The 18033-nt window shown below is 41.8% G+C and overlaps 1 protein-coding gene and 1 long non-coding RNA gene across 4 annotated transcripts in view; one reads left to right on the top strand and one right to left on the bottom strand.

Moving 5' to 3' along the window:
- LOC104697215 overlaps nt 1–18033 on the bottom strand; it is a 477817-nt gene that overhangs the window by 5964 nt on the left and 453820 nt on the right. The window contains exon 20 of the long non-coding RNA XR_005601811.1: nt 3158–3241. This is a non-coding gene — a long non-coding RNA (uncharacterized LOC104697215). The remainder of the gene's footprint in view (nt 1–3157; nt 3242–18033) is intronic.
- Nucleotides 1–18033, top strand: part of TECRL (trans-2,3-enoyl-CoA reductase like) — a 69740-nt gene that overhangs the window by 17184 nt on the left and 34523 nt on the right. For all 3 annotated transcript variants that reach the window (XM_010411903.4, XM_010411902.4, XM_010411906.2), the window contains exon 2: nt 6345–6396. In XM_010411903.4, the coding sequence (XP_010410205.1) occupies nt 6345–6396 (52 nt within the window). The remainder of the gene's footprint in view (nt 1–6344; nt 6397–18033) is intronic.

Genomic DNA, 18033 nt, shown 5'->3' with positions numbered 1-18033 from the left:
TCTCCTCATTGCACTTGGTATTGAATAATGAATAGTACTTGGATTTCTAACAGACCTGATGCTGCCTGGTTGTTCTCATCTATCACCCTCATTTCCCATTCCTATCTGCTGCTTCTCAGCTTCCAGCTTCCCTCCATGGACCTGCTTTATTAGCCCTGCTGCTCAGAGAGCCACTTGTTTTGACAAAATAAATTCTTCTGTGAATTTTCTTTTGAATTGGTTAATCTTTTGGCTTTTTTTTTTACTTCATGCAGTCCACCAAATAGATTGTGACCTTGTGCTAAATACTGGTTGAGTTTCTTTGGTGCACCTCTTGATTTTAAATTTTAGCAGTCTGTGTAGATATAAAAAAGCAAAAAAAAATCTATACAGTCATTTGATAGAAAAGGGAAGACAAATTCAGAGGTGCCACAGCTAAGCCATATGCTTTATCTGTGCTAGGACTGGACATCAAAATCCAAACAAAAACATAAACCCCACCCCAAGCCTCACTTTTTTCCTGAGAATTACAGGTCAGAATTTTTCTTTATTATTCTAAAAATATATTATTTATATTTTATTCAAGAAAACATTGTTATATATATTTATAATAAAACATTATAATATTTATTTTAAAGTTTCTGTTATTATTTTTCTTTTATATCATTTTTTTTTTTGGTCACATAATTTGTTTTTACATGAATATCCCAAATGTTGCTGTCTTTGAAAGCAATAGTGGGAAAAAAAATGAATCTTGATTTTTTGATGAGGTAGAATTTGGGAAAGATTGCATTACAAGTTAATTCTGAAATATTTCAATCTGTTGTGACACAATAAATATTTCAATCTGTTATGACACAATAAATATTTCAAGTTCAATTTATTTTACAACTTAATAGTGCATTTATTTGCATATTATTTCCTATTGGGTTGTTTTCAATGACACGAGAGCCATGTGTTATATTATTTTGCACCGTCATGATAGATGTGTCATAAAATAATGCAAAAGTAATGACAGTTTCATACAGATGAGGGATAAAAAGTAATGAAAATAACAACAAAATGAATTTCCAGCATGTGCCAGAAGCAGATTTTAAAAAAAAAATTTCTATTCCATTTTTAAAATTTGAAGTCAACACAAATTTACATATCCAGGGTTTTGCCAGAACAGCTCCATTTCCCTGGTAGAAAAGTGTTGTGACTGAGGCTTCCTGACAAGTTCTGCTATTCAGGTGCTGAGGTGAACAGTAACCTTACTCAATCCCCCTTAATAAAAGGTCAGAGGACCAATTCCAGTCAGATTTGCTCAGAAATTGGTGTACATGTTGAATTCTGTAAACTGAGGCATGGCTTGCACACCTTCTCTCTGCTAATGAATTACATTCTCTTTACTTCCACTCTCATCTTTAGCAGAGAGAGAAAAAGCTCTTTTTGGTGTCTGACACCTTTTCAGGCAATTATTTGCAAAGAGAGAGGAATCTTTTTTTAATAGAAATACCCAGCTATCAGTACAAAAACAATTAATCATCTTTAGAGACAAACTTGCCTGGTGTACATTGACATGACTGCACCCAGCAAGCATGTGGCTACGTGTATTCTTAGCTAATTTGGCCCATAATCACTGGAAATACTAGTCAGATTATCTCATATGCCAAGGTTCATGTGACCAGTTAATAATCTGGAAGACTGTTCAGTGAGACAGCCCTCTACTTACGGACGTGTGCTGGAAACTACTTCAGCTCAAGCCATAATTCGGAATATCTCCTGGTTCTGGAAAGACTGGATTGAGAGATTGAGATCAGAGCCAGCTGTTTGGGAGCCACTTCACTGCAGTCTACTGAGTAAAATACTGCATTCTGTATAAAGCCTTTGTGTAGCTGCTGACAGCACTTGTCTATATGTAGTTACCTCTGTGTCATTTCCATGGTGAGCTCATTTATTTATATCTCTTTGGGCATGACCAGCACACTGGTTCACCAAGAGAGCAGTGTGGGACACACCAGGGAAAGGTTAAAGCAAAACAGTGCCAAATTTTTAATTCTGTCTTTGAAAACTGACAATAAGGAAGAGCCAGTCTGATCTGGAAGTCAAATTCACGAAACACAGAACTCTGTTAGAACAGGTGTTTTTCTAATTAACTTTCTGTGGAATGCTGCTGGTTTCTGATAATACAGCATGCTCCCAAAACAAGGACAGGGTGGAAAAGCAGTAATGATGAAGTATTTGTTGAGTACTGAATTTGGAAATTACCTGGCTTTCCCATTAGCTGGTTATCTCTTTTGCAGCCAGATCCTCAGCTGCAATAAACTGATGTCACTGCTTTGAACAAATTTACCCTGGCTGAAGATGGGGTGGTGGTTAATGAGCAGCTGGAGTGGAAGAATTTCTGAATTTCTGCAATTATGGAAAATGCCTATGATAAAGTAGGTGACTCAGCAGTGCAGTGGTACTGATATGTCACAAAGAGAAAAAAATATTCATAGGGAAATGTTGAATGAAAGATTACTTATTTGCTGAAATTCTATTATTCAAATTCTTATTGATATTCTGCTGACCTCTGACCCCTACAATAATTCTTTAGTGCAAGAACTGTGTGGTGCAATTACATACAGATCACCAGATTTGGCATAATTCCTTGACTTATAAATGTAAAAGAGGTATGAAAGTGGATAACTATCTGATTAGCTTGCACTCACAAAAGGCAGTATTAAGTTCCCTTAATATCTTCCACTTAGTGCTCTTCCTTGAGTCATAGCATAAAATACTAATATGGTATTTTAAATCTTAAAAAGAAATGTGATGCTTTGTGCATTGGTGTTGAAAGGAAGAACAGAACTGGTATGGATGACCCAGAAGGTCCTTTAATTATTGAATTCTTATAAATGAAAAGTTGCCTCAAATGGAAAAGCAAAAGTTTTCTGGCTGTGAAAGTACAGGAAAACCAGGACTTGACATTTTTAAATCATCCTTTTCTGAATGAAAAGTGTAATGAATGGAACCCACAGCTGTAAAATATGCATTTATTCATAACATTTTTTCGAGAAAAAGTAGTCTGGCACCTTACACATGATAGTCATTTATTAGAAAGTTGACTATATTTTAAATCTGGCGTTAGACTACAAGTTAAGAAGTTGTAGGGAAAAACTTGCTTGACCATCGGACTGTAGAAGATACATACCAAATAAGAGCAGAAATCCGTCTTGCTTTAAACAAATTAAAGGTGGTCTCTCACTCTGCTTTGCCTTTGCATATTTGGAAAGTGCTGAAATAGAAGAAAGAAAGGGTTATAACACTTTTAGAAATATTTCAGAAGAATGAGAGTAAGACTAATAATTACAGTGAAATATTCCAGAGTGTTTTATTCAGTTAGCAGGAAGGGTAATAAGGGCAGATACTTTCCCAGTCCTGACAATTCCTCAGCTTGTATTGATGTACAATGAAAAGAACAAAAGATAACTAATGGTCTACGAAGAGGACACCCTTAGTAGTAAGCTGGTGTCTCAGCATCCATCTTCTCACTGATCAATATAAGAAACTATAACTTCACTGGTTGTTTTATGAGGTCTTTAAAAAAGCACACAGAATTATCAAGATCATAAAAAAGTGTATTTCATTCTTTTGTGGCTATAGCCTCATTATTCTGCCTGGGAAAGGACACCGCGATTCTTCTATGTCACAACCCATTCTGAAGGGAGAAAGTATTTGTGTTATTTTTCAGCTCACAATCTGTGCAGTTTGTCTCAAGTGGAAGGTCCTCTTCTAAGCCAGCTGGCTCATAAAACAAGTGTCCTGCTGCCCTCCTGGCTGGATGTGAGCTCCATGCCTTCCCTTGGCCCCCACAGCCTGTGCAGAGCCGCGCAGAGCTGCCAGACTGCGACTCACCAGCCCGGACATCTCTGGGCCCGGGCTGGCAGGGCTTAAACCAGCTCTGGCCTGAAGCAGCTTGGATGTAGCCAAGCACAGCAGTGCTCCTGCTAATGAGCTCTGCCTTGCTCAGGGGTGTACAGAGCACGGCCCTTCCAGCTGCTGCTGTACGCTGCGAGCGCCGGCCTTGGAGGTGGGGAGTGGTGTGTGGTGCTGCACATCATGCACCCCGTGGGCACACTCACCGGCTCCTGGGCTGCAGCAGGACACTGGAAGCACTTTGTGACTTTTAAACACCTAAGGCATGTGGATGGTTCCACAGGTAGACCTAAAGCATGAGCTTAGATCAACTTTCTAAATAGCTGAAGTTAGGCTCTGCCATAGGATGATTTAGAGGGGAGAAAGCACTGATTGTCTCAGGATGAAAAAAAGGAGAGGGATGTAAAGGTAGAGTTGCTAACGAGGGCTGGGCTAGCATTTGGAAGAGATTGAGAGCAGCTCTGCCCTGAACTGAAAACATACTCAGGAGAGCTGGAGATGGAGACCTAGGCTGTGTTTTGAGCAAGCACTGCTTCGTAAGCATGCTAAGCTTTACAGTTTTTCAGCTTTCTTTGACTAAATCAGATGATCAGCTCTCCAGAGCATGGTTTGGCCCTAGCTACTCTGTCCCAGAACCCATCACAGTGAGGTGCTGACCTGTAGGGATGCAGGCCCTGCAGTACTGTGGCTTATAGTGTGTTTCTGACAAATTGGAAAAGACCATCCCTGTCCTTCAACTGGCAATGCCAGCTCTAAATACCTGCACATCTGCCCTGTGCTAGGACACATGACAGATTTTGGTCTGCAGGCTTGTGTGCTGAATAGTTTTTGCCACCTAACAGTGCTTGCATCCATATCTGATGGATTCTGGGCTCCAGGCCTCACAGGTGGGAGATTACAAAGTGTGATAAAGCAATTTCAGACATTTTTAGAGGTTTTGAGAACCTAAGCCCCCAGCTCCAGTAGTCAAGTCCACAGAGGATGCACATGTGACAAGAAAAGACACATGGAGACTATGGGAGATGTGCTGTTCTATTGGGTGTTGAATGAAATGGCTTCAGTGCAACAAACAGATAAAATATTTTCTTTCATTTTTGAACTGAGAAAGATAAAAGGTCTTCTTTGTTTGCTGCAGCTAGGAAGAAAAGAGACTCCCAGGGCAATGCCTCTTGCCTGTCCCAGTACTGTTCAACGTGGTTTGGGTCAACACAGGTTTGGGGACAGAGAAAAGGTGATCCCTGGTTTCAAGGAGCCCAGGCCTTGATTTGGGTGGAGTTGGCATTGCTTAGCAGCCACAACATAGACACAAGTCAGGGTTTAAGTAGAATGTAATTTACAGCAGTTCCTGTAAATAAGGACTTTTCCAATGCCCAGTAAAACCCTCTGTAACTGTGGAAAATAGAGTGTTCTCAGCTAAACCCAAGGAAAAAGCTGGGAGAGGTCTGTACTTTACTGCCTTTTAGCACAGGTGTCATTTTACATCTTTAGATCATTGAAATCCATATTGAGCTCTCTGCCTGTTCATATTATTTCTGGAAGCAAGTTGGGTTACTCATAAGTACTGATAGCACATATATTTTATATTTGCATGGGGTGTCAAATAACATAAGAGTAAATTTTCTTTCTGTGCTGATTTGTTGCTTTGGAGTCAGCAATTTTATTTCGTTTCATCAGTATTTCTCCAAACTCAATCTTTTCAACAAAACAACCTATGTTAAGGTTTGACTGATCTCTACTAGGAGAATTTCTCATGTTCTTTTCTGTACTTTTGCATGGTTATTGTCACAATCCACTAATAAGTAGCTCAACGTGCTACTTCCTCAAGAGTCCTGTTGCCTTTCCTGGAAAACAAAAGGCAAATCCAAGTCTTTTGCTCTAGTAAATGCTGTGTTTCTCATACAATTTGTACAAAGTATATTAAGAAATCAATATACACAATAAAACAGAGCCTAAAAAAGCCTCCAGACTGCCCTCTAACACTGTGACACCTGAATTGCTTCAGTGGACATGAACAAAAGCACGCAGAAGCAAACTCATTTCAGGCAGAAAGGACAGAACTGCCACTTTTGCTACTGGCCTCTCCAGAGAGCCCTTTCATATCTCTAGGAGATAGACCTCAGCATGCTTCAATCTAACTTTTAAGCTAAACCCTTTAAATTTTCCCACTGGTTTCACCTTGGGGGCAATTATTGCATCAAGCAGTGCCAGCAGCTTTCTCTCTTGACCTTTGTGGTTTTTACCCTTCCACTGACCAGGCAGAGGTGGTCCAGGTGACATGTAAATCAAATGTGGACAATCCTTAATAACATACCAACATGTGAAAGCAAATTTTCTGATATGTTTCATTCTAGCCTGAAGAACTTGCAGACGAAATTAAGCATATCTGCATTAGAATGGAGAAAGGATCCCAAAGTGAAGAAGAAAGAAAAACTAATCTGCATGAATTTTGCTTTCTTTTCCAGGTACCTCCAGCATCTACCCTTCTTGATGTGAAACACAAATTTCACAAAGCATGTAAGTACTATGGCTACCAGGCTGGAGGCATAGTTAGAGGCCTTTCACTTAGAGAAATTGTCAAATTTATTTTTCATGAATCTCACACAAAAGCTGAGACTGGCTTGACAGCTCCAGTGCTCAATAAGAACAGTGCTTGAACTAAAGTTCTATTGTAGCTATTGCAGATGGGAGAGACTGGAAGGAGATAACTGCATAATTTATCACTGCCAGCACATGAGGGGCAGTAGTTTTTATCTTGTTTTTAATGTTACACAGTGTCAATTCAAGACCAGTACTACATTTGTTCTCCCAGTGTTATACTGGATAAACTTCAATAAATATAAGACTGCTTCAAGCTGGCCCTAAACTGACCATGTGGACCAAAGAAATACTGTAGTGGGGAACTTGAGTTCAGAGTGATTAAATGACATCTGAATTTAGGTTAGATATACAGAGGAAATTCTTTATGGTGAGGGTGGCAAAGCACTGGCACAGGCTGCCCAGAGAAGCTGTGGATGTCCTGTCCCTGGAAGGGTTCCAGGCCAGGTTGGATGGGGCACTGAGCACCCTGGTCTAGTGGGTGGCATCTTAGATACTGAGCTTTCATTAGTTTTACAAAAAAAAAAAGTGTGATCAACTAAAGGCTAGATCCCTTTTGCAACAACAACAACAAAAAGGTTGTCAGCCACTAATATGCCTGAGTTCAGAGTAGGGTAAGTAGAAAAAGCACTATGCTTCTCCTCTGTCCTTAGAATTTTATAAAACACTGAAGCTTAAGGCATCTGTGGTTGCACACGGGTTCAGTTGATGAAGTGAAAGGCTGTTAACCTGCCTGCTCTAAAGTTACTTATTTTCCCTCCCTGTAAGGGCTTGTAAAATACAAAATGGCAAAAGTTCAAAAGCCACACTGCTGAATATGAAAAGATCGAGTGCATAAGTTTTAATATTTCAGTAAGGGTATGTCCTCCCATCAGTTTGTCAAATGCAGTGCACTTCTGCCTAGAATCTCTTAAATCAATTGAAACGGGATTTATATTGATGCAGTTTAAATTTGTTGGAGAACCCTGGCACAGAGGTTTATGCCAATATAACTGTGATGTGGTTTTTAATGGATTTGGGCTAAAATGATGCAAGATTGTGTACAAGCCATTTCAATGGCACCTGTTTTGATATTAAGAAGCATCTTACTCCTCAAGTACTCCCAGTGATGTAAGTGGAGCTGAGTGTAAAGGAAGACAGTAAGCATACAACAAAGCACAGCACACATCATGAACCAAACCTCTGGCAGTGCAGTGTTTTACAGCGCAGGGAAGGGCTGGCAAGTGCCTTCAATGCTTTTTAAGTTCTCAGTTTTTTACGTCAACTCCTCCCATTCCTTGGAGTACACCATATCAGTGTCCTCTGTCCTTTCTTCTCATTTCAGCTCATTGCTTTGATCTCTCTTTTCCAGTTCAGCCTGGATGTTGTTGTCTCATGAGGTTCCCCCCCTTCCTTCTTTCCCGGTTGCAAAGATCAAACCTTCACTTTTTTCTCTTTGTATAGTTAGTGGGATGACAGCTAATAAAATATTGTTCTCTTAGGCAAGGGCTGAGAAGGGGCTGAAGCTGATCTGTGGATACCTTTGGTTAGCATGCATTTTGTACTAGCTCATGCATTCATTTCTGTCATTTTGTGTGTGCCAGACTCACATGTTCCCCTATAATCTCTCATTAAAACACACTCCTACGCACACCCCCTTACAGTCTCCCTGTCTTCATACACTCTCCTTTGATCACCCATGCAATTAAGCTTTCTCCTCAGCTGGTATCTTGTCAGCCCTTCAGTGAGAGGGACCCCTGTGCAGCAATTTCACAAGCATCATCTCTGTCACAGATCAGGTTTTGCTGCCTGATTCAAGAAAGGAGGAAAAAGACTGAATTGTGAATTGCAGCACAGGCTGTTAGACATTAAAATAAAAGAAATGAAATGCAAGTGACACGTGCCGTCTTACTGAAAAATAATTTCTAAGTTAGCCAAATATTAGTTTGGATCTACATTTATACAAAAGGCAGAATAAGGATTTAGAAGTCCAGGAACAAACACTGAAATACTCCTCAGCCTTCACTTCAGCAAAACTGTCTCTACTGAAACAATCCCAGTAAGGCCTAATCCTGTGCTTTTTGTGGCATTGGGTTCATGGGGGCAATCCCAGTTTCATCACCGGTGATTCAGGGATCTTAGTGGAGAGTAACCATTTAAGACAAAGTGCTATTTTCATGGGAGTTCAAAGGCTTTTTCCAGACGGAAGCTGAATCATCCCCTGGCTGCTGTAGCCACTGCCTGTGGGAGGGACGGGCAGCACCAACTGGGGTCAGCCCAGAACAGCAGATTCCCTGCTGCAGCCCCCTCCAGCCATCAGCTCTCTGTAACAGATGTTAGAGCCAGGCTGTCATGCTTAATGGCAAACATCACACCTGCCCACCATGGATCTGTCTAATCCTTTTTAAACCTACTTACAGTTTTGACCTCAGAAAAATCCTCTGGGAAGGAGTTCCACAATATAAGTGTGTTGTGGACAAACGCCTACACTTCTACAGCTTGATGTTTTCTTCCTGAAATTGAGTGGCAGCTGTGTGTCAGGGTATCACTGGACATCATGCTGAGTTGTCTGAGGCATGGGCAAAGAAGCCTCAATCAAATTGGTGCTGTGTGCTAGGAGACTTTACTAGAATTTTCCTCATTCCTTTGGCTAGCTGGCAGACATGCAACCAAGCCAAAAACTAAGTGTATAAGAAAGACGTCTCTTGACCCATTTTCTCAGTTGCTTATAATGAGTTAGGTACCTGCCATTTTCTTTATCTATACAGATTATGTTTTCAATGGAGAAAGAGATAGCTTGTAGGCTAAAATTCCTGAGCTCTTGTCCTTGGCAATAACTTTTCACCTTTAATTTATTTTTATCCTTGCAAAATGTATTGGACTGCTGGGGGAGGAAATCTTACAGATAGAAAATGAAAAACTGTAATAATAATGCTAATTCAAGTATCACATAACTAAAATAAAATACCTCTAGAACAGATAATATAGTGGAGTCAGTGATCATTAAATATTTTCAAGGTTACTGCATGAAAGTTGCTGAAAAAGCTCATGAAAGAAGAGGAAGAACAGAAATGAAAGGGGGTAATAAGATCTCAGCAGTACTGTAACAAACTGATGGAGGCAACCTCTTGCACAAGGGGGACAGCACAATTGCAGCTACACTTTGAAGCCAGAAGGGTGAGCGTAGGGAGGCCAGAAATTACCCTCTAGGCAGAAGGAGCAGGCAGGGAAGGCAGGAAGCCTAGTGATGTGTGGAAGAAAAAAGTGAAGTCCAAGAGACAACTGAAAACATCATGTCAAGGGTATCCTGGGCTGCAGAGGGAAATAAAGTGCTCAAGGAATAAGGAACATCTAAGCTAAAAGAAGTTATACAGGGCATTTAAAATAAGCCATATCAATGAAAGCAAATCATTAATACAGAAATTGTCAGTAGATGGCACTCAAGAATAAACAGCATAACTTCTAAACAATATGAAACTTCAGAATCTTGCCATACCATCTTGTAACTGCTCCTTATAGGTATTTCTATAGTGATCCTGGGACCTATGTTCCCTGGAATGCTGCTGAAATATTTTCTCTTGCTTTTCTCTAGAGAGAGGACGAGGAAAAAGACAGTGCAATTCCTTCTTCATGATGGGACCAATCTCTCTTTTAGCCTCCTCCTTACAGTAGGGCAGTGTGTTAGGGATCATCTGCCAGGTTTTGCCTACTGCTCTCATCCTGAGTGTTCCCCAGAAGCAACAGGAGAACCCTGCAGATTCCACCCCCCTGCAAACCCCCTGGTCAGAACACCCCCTGTCTGACTGTCTGCACAAAAGCAAATCAGAGGCTCCCGTGCAGGCCCTTCCACCACAGCATTCACCACGCCTGTCAAACACTCCCACTGACTTCCAGGTGCTTGAATAAGATGTTTATTGCCTAGTGCAAGGAGATGTGCTCTCAGAAGACAAACATAAGCAGAAGTACCAAATCACACAATACTTTTCCCTGTGCATATTCTCCCTCCTCCCCTTTTTCAAAATGACCTGTTACTGCCTTCAGCTCACTTCTACCCCCAGTTGCCTGTCAGTAGTGCTCCGCTCAGGCAGTGCTCAGCAGCTGCAGGGAGAGCAGCACTTTAAAAAAACCAGGTTCTTGTTCACCCAGAACCCTGAAGCAGATCTTCAAAACACAGAACAGCAGAAATCAAGCTGATGGGGTGAAGGGCAAGGAGGAGAATCTCTCGTTGCTCAGAAATCACAAAGCAAGCTTTGTGAGCACAGCTCAAGGCACAAGAAGTACTAAAATTAATTCTTTAGTGGAAGAAGTCCTCTTTCTTTTCTCCTTTCTAAAAAGGCTGCTAAGCGTTTTCATGCTCTTAATGTGCAACTTTTCTGGTTTTCATGACATTTGAAATCTAACAGCACGATTCCAATAGCAAGGGCATCAGGAATAACTGGTTTTTTGCCAGGCCCTGTGCTGACACACAAGAGCAGGATGCAGAACTGATGCTGGAAAGGATGACTGTACTGCATCACGTAATTTCCTTCTGGAGGCTGGCTGTGATGTTAAACTGCAAGGCTCAGAGAGGTGAGGAAGGATGCTGTGGGGATTAGCCATTAAGAGCAGTACCAGGGAGAGCGGTGACTGCTAAGCCAGTCCTTGCCTACTGGCTCTGTATAATCAGGACTGTCTGATAACACAGTCTTGCTGAGAACCTGCAGTTCCTCTGATTTCTCCACACTGTCTATTACGGCTGGATTCTCAGGTTGCAGAAAGTTAATGAAATCTGTCAATTTTGATGCCTGGAGAGACTCATGTGCCTGATGAATACATCTGCTGGGGACTAAGAGAAGCTGAATTATGCTATTTATGGCTCAGCAAAGTTGACTTCATACTCTTGGCCTGTCAATCAGCCATGTGTCTCACAAACCAAAGAGACCCAAATAAGTTATATCTAGGGCACAGAGCCTTCCAGAGGGATCTTTCTTCTGTCCTATATTAGGAGATCAGGCTTTGAGAAAGCCAACATTTTTGAAAGAGGGCAACGATCTGATCTCACCATGAGTTGCCTTGAGCTGGATGCATTCCCTGGACAGAAAGGCAGCTACAAAGTCTATAGCTTTTATCAGATCTCAAACTCCTTCCTCCCTGATTGTGTCCTAAGTAGTTCGCACTAGCCCAGAATCCATATATGAAGGAGTTTTCGAAAGGACAGACAATATCCTGCTGTGCAGGCGTCTGATTGCAGAGCTCAGAGGCCCAGCATTACGTCCCCAGTATGGATTCTCAGAGCACACTGGGTTGGCAGTCACATCCAGCTATTGTTTTCAATAAATTCTCCCCTCTCTGCATTCATAACAACTCAATTGGAAATTACACAATGAAGGCAAATCACTGGGGATGGACAGTTATTACAAATGGGCACTAAGAAGAACGGTGATTTCATCAGTGTAAATTGCTCATTCATCTGTGTTGATTTGTAAATGGAAATTACTAGATTAGGAGGGAACATGGTATTTATTCCATCCTATATTTATAATTTAGTTTTCTTTTGTCTTAGTCACAGAGCAGAGATCAATAGAATACTAGTTTCTGATGAATTTCCGTATCCCTCAAGTGACACAATTCTAAGATCTTTTTACTTCTCTATGCCTGTCAATACAACCCAGTTTATTAGAAACTCCTTGAATTTCTTGTTACTTCCTCAGTGAGGCTTGTATATTCTGAAATTCTTTACTGTTTGCTTCCCAGCTCTGAGCACAAAGTAAGCAACAGCTCCTGCCACAAAATTCAAAGAGGTTGCTACCCTCTTCCTTCCCAGCTCAAAATCAGAGATCTCATCCATGAGCAAATTGCTTCCTGCCTGTGCAGCACGTGCCTGTAAGAACAAGGACCCAAATTCTTGCCTCAGGATGGGGCTTTAGTCACAAGACCAGCCCATCCAGTAACTGCATTTCTATCCTGGGCAGGGAGAAGCATCAGGAGGACGACCCCCTCTCAGCTTATTTGTGACATATCTGTGCAAATCTGGATATGCAAAATACAGGAGTCTGTCTGCTGGTACAGATTTGTGTGACCTGAATTTATGGCTTGGCTGTCAAAATAATTGAAGCCCTCCTGTGAAAGCTGGCAATTTTTTAAACTCCTTTGCAACAGCCAGTCAGGAAATGAGAATGGCATCATTGACCTAACACTGTTAAAAGAAAGGAGAAGCCAAACTGAGTTAACCTCATGATTTTCATCCTCAGAGTGCATGAAGATTTGCCTTTTTCTCAGACACCACACCCCCCATCCCCATTCTGTATTGGAATGACAGAAAACCAATTCTGGCTGTTTTCCAAAAGGGACAGACAATGCATGGAGCCCATCACATACCTCCAGAAGGTTCTGTGCACTTCACAGACACTGTTGTGCATCCTGAGCTGTGGTCATCAGCCTCCCATTTAAGCCCCACTCATGTGTCTCTGGACACTGCTAAGGCCCGGATTTTGCTTTTGGACATTTCTAGCTGGGGTGCTGAGATAACAGCAGTGAGAGCAAGCAGCAGACCAGGCATCTGCAGTTCATTTCTCTGCTGAGCACTTGAATCTCATTATAAGTTACAGAGAAAGAGATACTAAAACAGTCTGAAAAGCCTCTGATCAGGTATCCATTAAGTTTTGCTTTCTGAAATACATACATGGTTGCAAAAATATTTTATGTATTAAATTAGGAAACGATGGTGGAGGTTTGGTTCACCAAGCTGATTTAGAAGCAGGGCACAGAGAACCTTAAGCAAGACTTTAAGAGATGGATTTTTAAAGCATTTTGGTCTCCAAAAGATAATAATAAAATCCAGGAGGCCCCCTGGGACTTTTGAGGTCTCCCGATTAACACTGAAATGAATGTGATGCTTAAGACTTAGGTCTTTAAGACTTGACCAATAGGAATCATGCTGTTGACTGGGGTGAGTTGTGTGCTAGACACCTTCCCCCTTTTGAACTTCATTTTCTCATCTATAAAATAAGAATAATTTACCTGCCTTTCATCCACTTTGGGATCTTTTGTCTGTTTTGGCTGCCATCCTGTAAGAAACACTTGGGAAAAAGGATGACTTAAATATATGTTTAATGACCTATTGAACCAGAGGGAGTAAGGTGTCTAAAACACAAAAGCCAGGATTCATTAAATCCTTATAGAAATAAGATGACCTTCAGAAAACCATCAGTATTAAAATCAGCAATGGAAAAAGTGAAGATCAGCTCAAAAAATTTAATGAAAATTCACGTTATTTCTCTTTCTTTTTGACAGCTGCTGCATCTGATGTTATTGCATTTCATTAGCAGGATTACAGATATCATTTCAGATGAGTAACATAATAAAAGAAAAGGCAGCAATTCTACTGAGATGTAGCTTGAAGCAGAACTGTCCCCCTCTGCTCTCTGGGATATTGTTCCCAGCTGAGATTTACAGTGCTCTAACAATGCATCACAAATGACATCCTATGTAAACAATTGGAGAACAAATGTGAGATGCTATTTAAATGCCTCATTAAGAAAAGGAAATTTCATAGCTAGATTCTTTGCTTTTTTTGACTTTGCAGTAGATTTAATTGACAGATCTAGATGAAAAACATCAATTTGTTTACCAGAATTGCCTGTTATTATTTACCATGTGTCTTATATTGCTGCCTATGGTTCAGCTGAGAAAATTACAGTAGAAGGCCCTATAGAAGTAGTCCAGGCCCAGAGAATATCCAGTCTTAGGGAAAATGAGGAACTAAAGCCTACTGAACTGTTAATAGAAGATGCCAAAGTAGTTTTGGGTTTAAAACTGCTTCTAGATCAATTTAAACTCAGATATTAATGTTTTTTGTCTGAAGAAGAGACTAATTCCCAGTGTTTACCTGGTGTTCACCAGCAGGCTCGTGGGCTTAATGTTCATTCAAGGAACTCAAGATGCTGAAAGCCCCAGTGGGCCTTCATAAGTGTGAAAAGAATCTCATGTCCATTAATAAGACAGGTGTCTGTTGATTAACGGAGGGTCAAGGTCACCTGAGGCTTTAAATGTGCTCTGCACCTACATCAGGTTTTTCATAGGAATCCCTGTGCTTTTGAACACCTAAGTTGGCACGTGGCCTTACTGAAAGGTCCAACAGCTTCTCTTACAAAGAGCTGCTTGGAATGGATGTGTAGGAAATATCCCAGGATTTCTTGTGAAAGACAACAGGCACTGGATAGCAGGAGAGGAAGTGAATCTCCCTTGCCAGAGTGGAAGGAACCTTCCTCCTTGAAAAACCTCTGAGAACATGGGAAATAAATGACAAGTCCTATGGTGTCATCTCTGCTAGACAGGCTAGAGAAGAGGCAGCAGCTTCAGCTTCTAAGTGCAGACTTTCCCCCAGGTCTTCTCTGCCTCATGTATTCCCTGGATGTTCTTCTGCAGCCCCTGGCCTCCTCAGGGCTAGGAGCTGTGATGTAACAGGTAACTGCAATTCCAGGGGTAGGGTCAGGTGAGCACAAGAGCAAGGGGGGCTGTTCAGACCTGTGTGTGAAGGATCTCACCCTGTGATAGTGGTTTGTTTTGCATTTGTTTACACGCAAGCCCTCTCTCATATTTGTAGCCTATTTCTTTATTTATTTTCCTATTTGGGCATGCGGGGAAAGAAACCCTAAGAACAAGCAAAACAAGAAAGCTTTCAAACAAAATTTGGTATTTCCAACTGTTTCAAGTTAATGAAAGCAATGCATCAAAGACAAGAAGGTGAACAAATGATTCACAGTAAAAATAATGTAGCAGAGTTTTGCCTCTTTCTAAATTGTCCCCAAGTCGCAATGATATTGAATACATTTGCTGTTGAAAATTACTCACCACTGAAACAAATGATGTGTGAGTTATACTGGAACAACACTTGTTGCCCTGGTTTAAATACATACTAGTGGAAGGCAATATTTTTTTTATGTTCTGCCATTAGACTACAAGTTCAGAGTGTACAAACTGTCTAGATGAGCCGTGTCTATAACATTTACAGAGGGAAAGCAGTAGAGGTGTTCAAAGGCCATGAAGTGTTTGCCGTATAGATTGGGATGAAACGTCATCCCTCAAATATGAGAACGAATACTCAACAAGCAGTATCACTGCAATCAAATCCTTCATGGACTGTATCTGGGAAGCTGTGGAAAAGCTTTTAGGTTGGAAAAGGCCTCTGAGATCATTGCGTCCAACCTTTGACCGATCACCACCTTGTCAACCAGTCCATAGCACCGAGTGCCATGTTCTGTTGTTTCTTGAACACCTCCAGGGATGGCGACTCCACCACCTTCCTGGGAAGCCCATTCCAATCTTTAGAACCCTTTCCATGAAGAAATTCCTCCTGATATTCAGCCTGAACCTCCCCTGGTGCAGCTTGAGGATATGTCCTCTCATCCTGTCATTGGTTGCCTGGGAGAAGAGCCTGATCCCCACCTTGCTACCACCTCTTTCAGGGAGTTGTAGAGAGTGATAAGGTCCCCTCAGGCCTTGCAGCAGTGCTTCTGAGGCACAAAACCCTTTCCACAACCTAAGTAAAGTGGTTGGAGGGGGGAATTAAACCAGCCCAAACAAATTTCTCCCAGGAAGGACATGGGAACATGACAGCCTCTGGCTTGCATGCTAGTGTCTGCTCTGCTGCCAGAGCAGGGCAGATCTCTGCTGCCTTTTTCTCACTGCTCCTGGAGAAATTACAGTTTAGCCCTGTTCCTAGTGGGGATTAATTTTCAGTGTGGTGAATTTACCAATGAATTTATGAGAAGTTAATTTGTACTAAGGACGAAATCGTGTCAATTCAAATGTGTTCAGTTAATTGTTGATGGCATTGGTGTGGCCATTAGATACAAAACCCACATTGCTTTGGGGGTCAGCGAGGGAAAACATCCTGATTAGCTTAGTGGCTGGAGAGAGCACTATCCCTTGGATAGTCAATATTGAAAGAAAATTATACTTAATTAGCATACTTTATTAGCTAATTGACTGTGGAATGCTTTTAAAGAAACAGCTAGAGCCTGGTGTAGGAGTCTGCCCAGTACATCAGTGGGGAAGGCACAAATGAGCTTTTGAGCCATCTTTCCTGTATCAGCTGTGATTGTTGGACCACTGTGTACTTTCTGATGCTGGAATATAAAACCAGTGGGGCCCCAGTCCTGCTGTAATGTGTGTTGGCACAGGACCACATTCAGGCAGCGTGCAAACAGCACTGGTTTGAAACACTGACTTTGCCAGTTCTCTGCTCTCTGTCCCTCTTGCAGCTTTGTGGAGAGCTGCTACCTAAATGTACTCAGCAGTTGTGCTGATTGTGGCAGTACCCACACCAGAGCTTTCTGAAGTGAGGGAGCGGTGACCTGTGTTATCAGTGTCCTGAAGCCCAGCCTATCTGCGACACCATGAGGCACAGCACTACTTGTTCTCTCAGAACCTGGCACGGGATGAGCACGAACAAAGGTTTTAAAAGGAACAACATTTTAAAACAGGCCTTAATATCTTACTTCCTGTGTTTCCTGAGACCACGAGGGTGGGCAGATACCTGTGTTTAAATGCTCTGCTTTGCTGCCAGTGAAAACCTTGTCTGGGCTGGCTACTCCAAACCAGTACAGATAGTTGAGCATTTATGGGTTGAGATAGACAGTAACTGATTCCATAAGCCATCAAATATTAAGCTGCATTTTAAAAAATCCCATGTCAAATTATGAACAAGAAGATCGAGAGGAAGGATATTTTTCATCCCTGAAACACATACTTAGTTTGGCAAAATTAAGATCCTTAATGTGCAGTTTCTCAGGTTTGTGTTGCCCTTCGTGAGAAGGCTTCACTGATAGAGCTTATATTTAGGAAGAGAATCCTGCTTGAGTTCTCACAGCCTCCTGATACCTGAACAATTATCTTTGTTACCCTTTCCAGACTTGTGGAGATGAGAGAATCAAAGGCAAAGATAACTACCAGAATACAGATCCTCAGTTGGCATAAATTACTCATCTCTCTCTTAATCTGGGCTGGTACTTCAGAGCCAGAACCCAACTGTCTGCGAATGCGAAGCAAACCCAGTGCTGTTACAGTGCCCTCCCTGGGGGTCCCTGGTCAAAAGATTCCCGAGCCCATTAGGCAGAGCCCAGCTGCACTGACCACCCCCTGCCACCCTGCAGTGTGTGACTGTGTCACAGGGGCAGCCAGGGCAGGGTGAGGGGGTCCAGGCCTGCAGTGACGCTGCCCCACGGGGTCACAGTGCTGTCCTGGCCAGCTCTGCGCAGCACCACGAGCTCAGACCTCCTCACCTCTCTGCAGTGATGAAGGGCAGTCCCCGTGGGAAAGTTCCTTCCCACTCCCAAGCTTGTCAGAGTACCTATTTTCTTGTTTCTCTGTATTCTGGTCTGTCGTTGTTATTAATGAAGTAAAAGGTGAGCCTCATTCCCTTTCCCTTCCTTTGCGCATGCACATTAATTTAAATGCAAATTCACACAGAAAGATCAAAATTAATTATGCTTTCTGCAGCAGGCTACATGAAAATGGAAATGCACAGGGCTGGCTTTTCCCTTTTCTCTTTTTTTTTTTTTGGAAGTGCAAAGGAAAAACAATGTAGAAAAAATA

Source organism: Corvus cornix, chromosome 4 (genome assembly GCF_000738735.6).
Source record: "Corvus cornix cornix isolate S_Up_H32 chromosome 4, ASM73873v5, whole genome shotgun sequence".
Classification (NCBI taxonomy): Eukaryota; Metazoa; Chordata; class Aves; order Passeriformes; family Corvidae; genus Corvus; species Corvus cornix.
The sequence above is the reverse complement of the archived record's forward strand: the minus strand, read 5'-3'. Positions and strand labels throughout refer to the sequence as shown.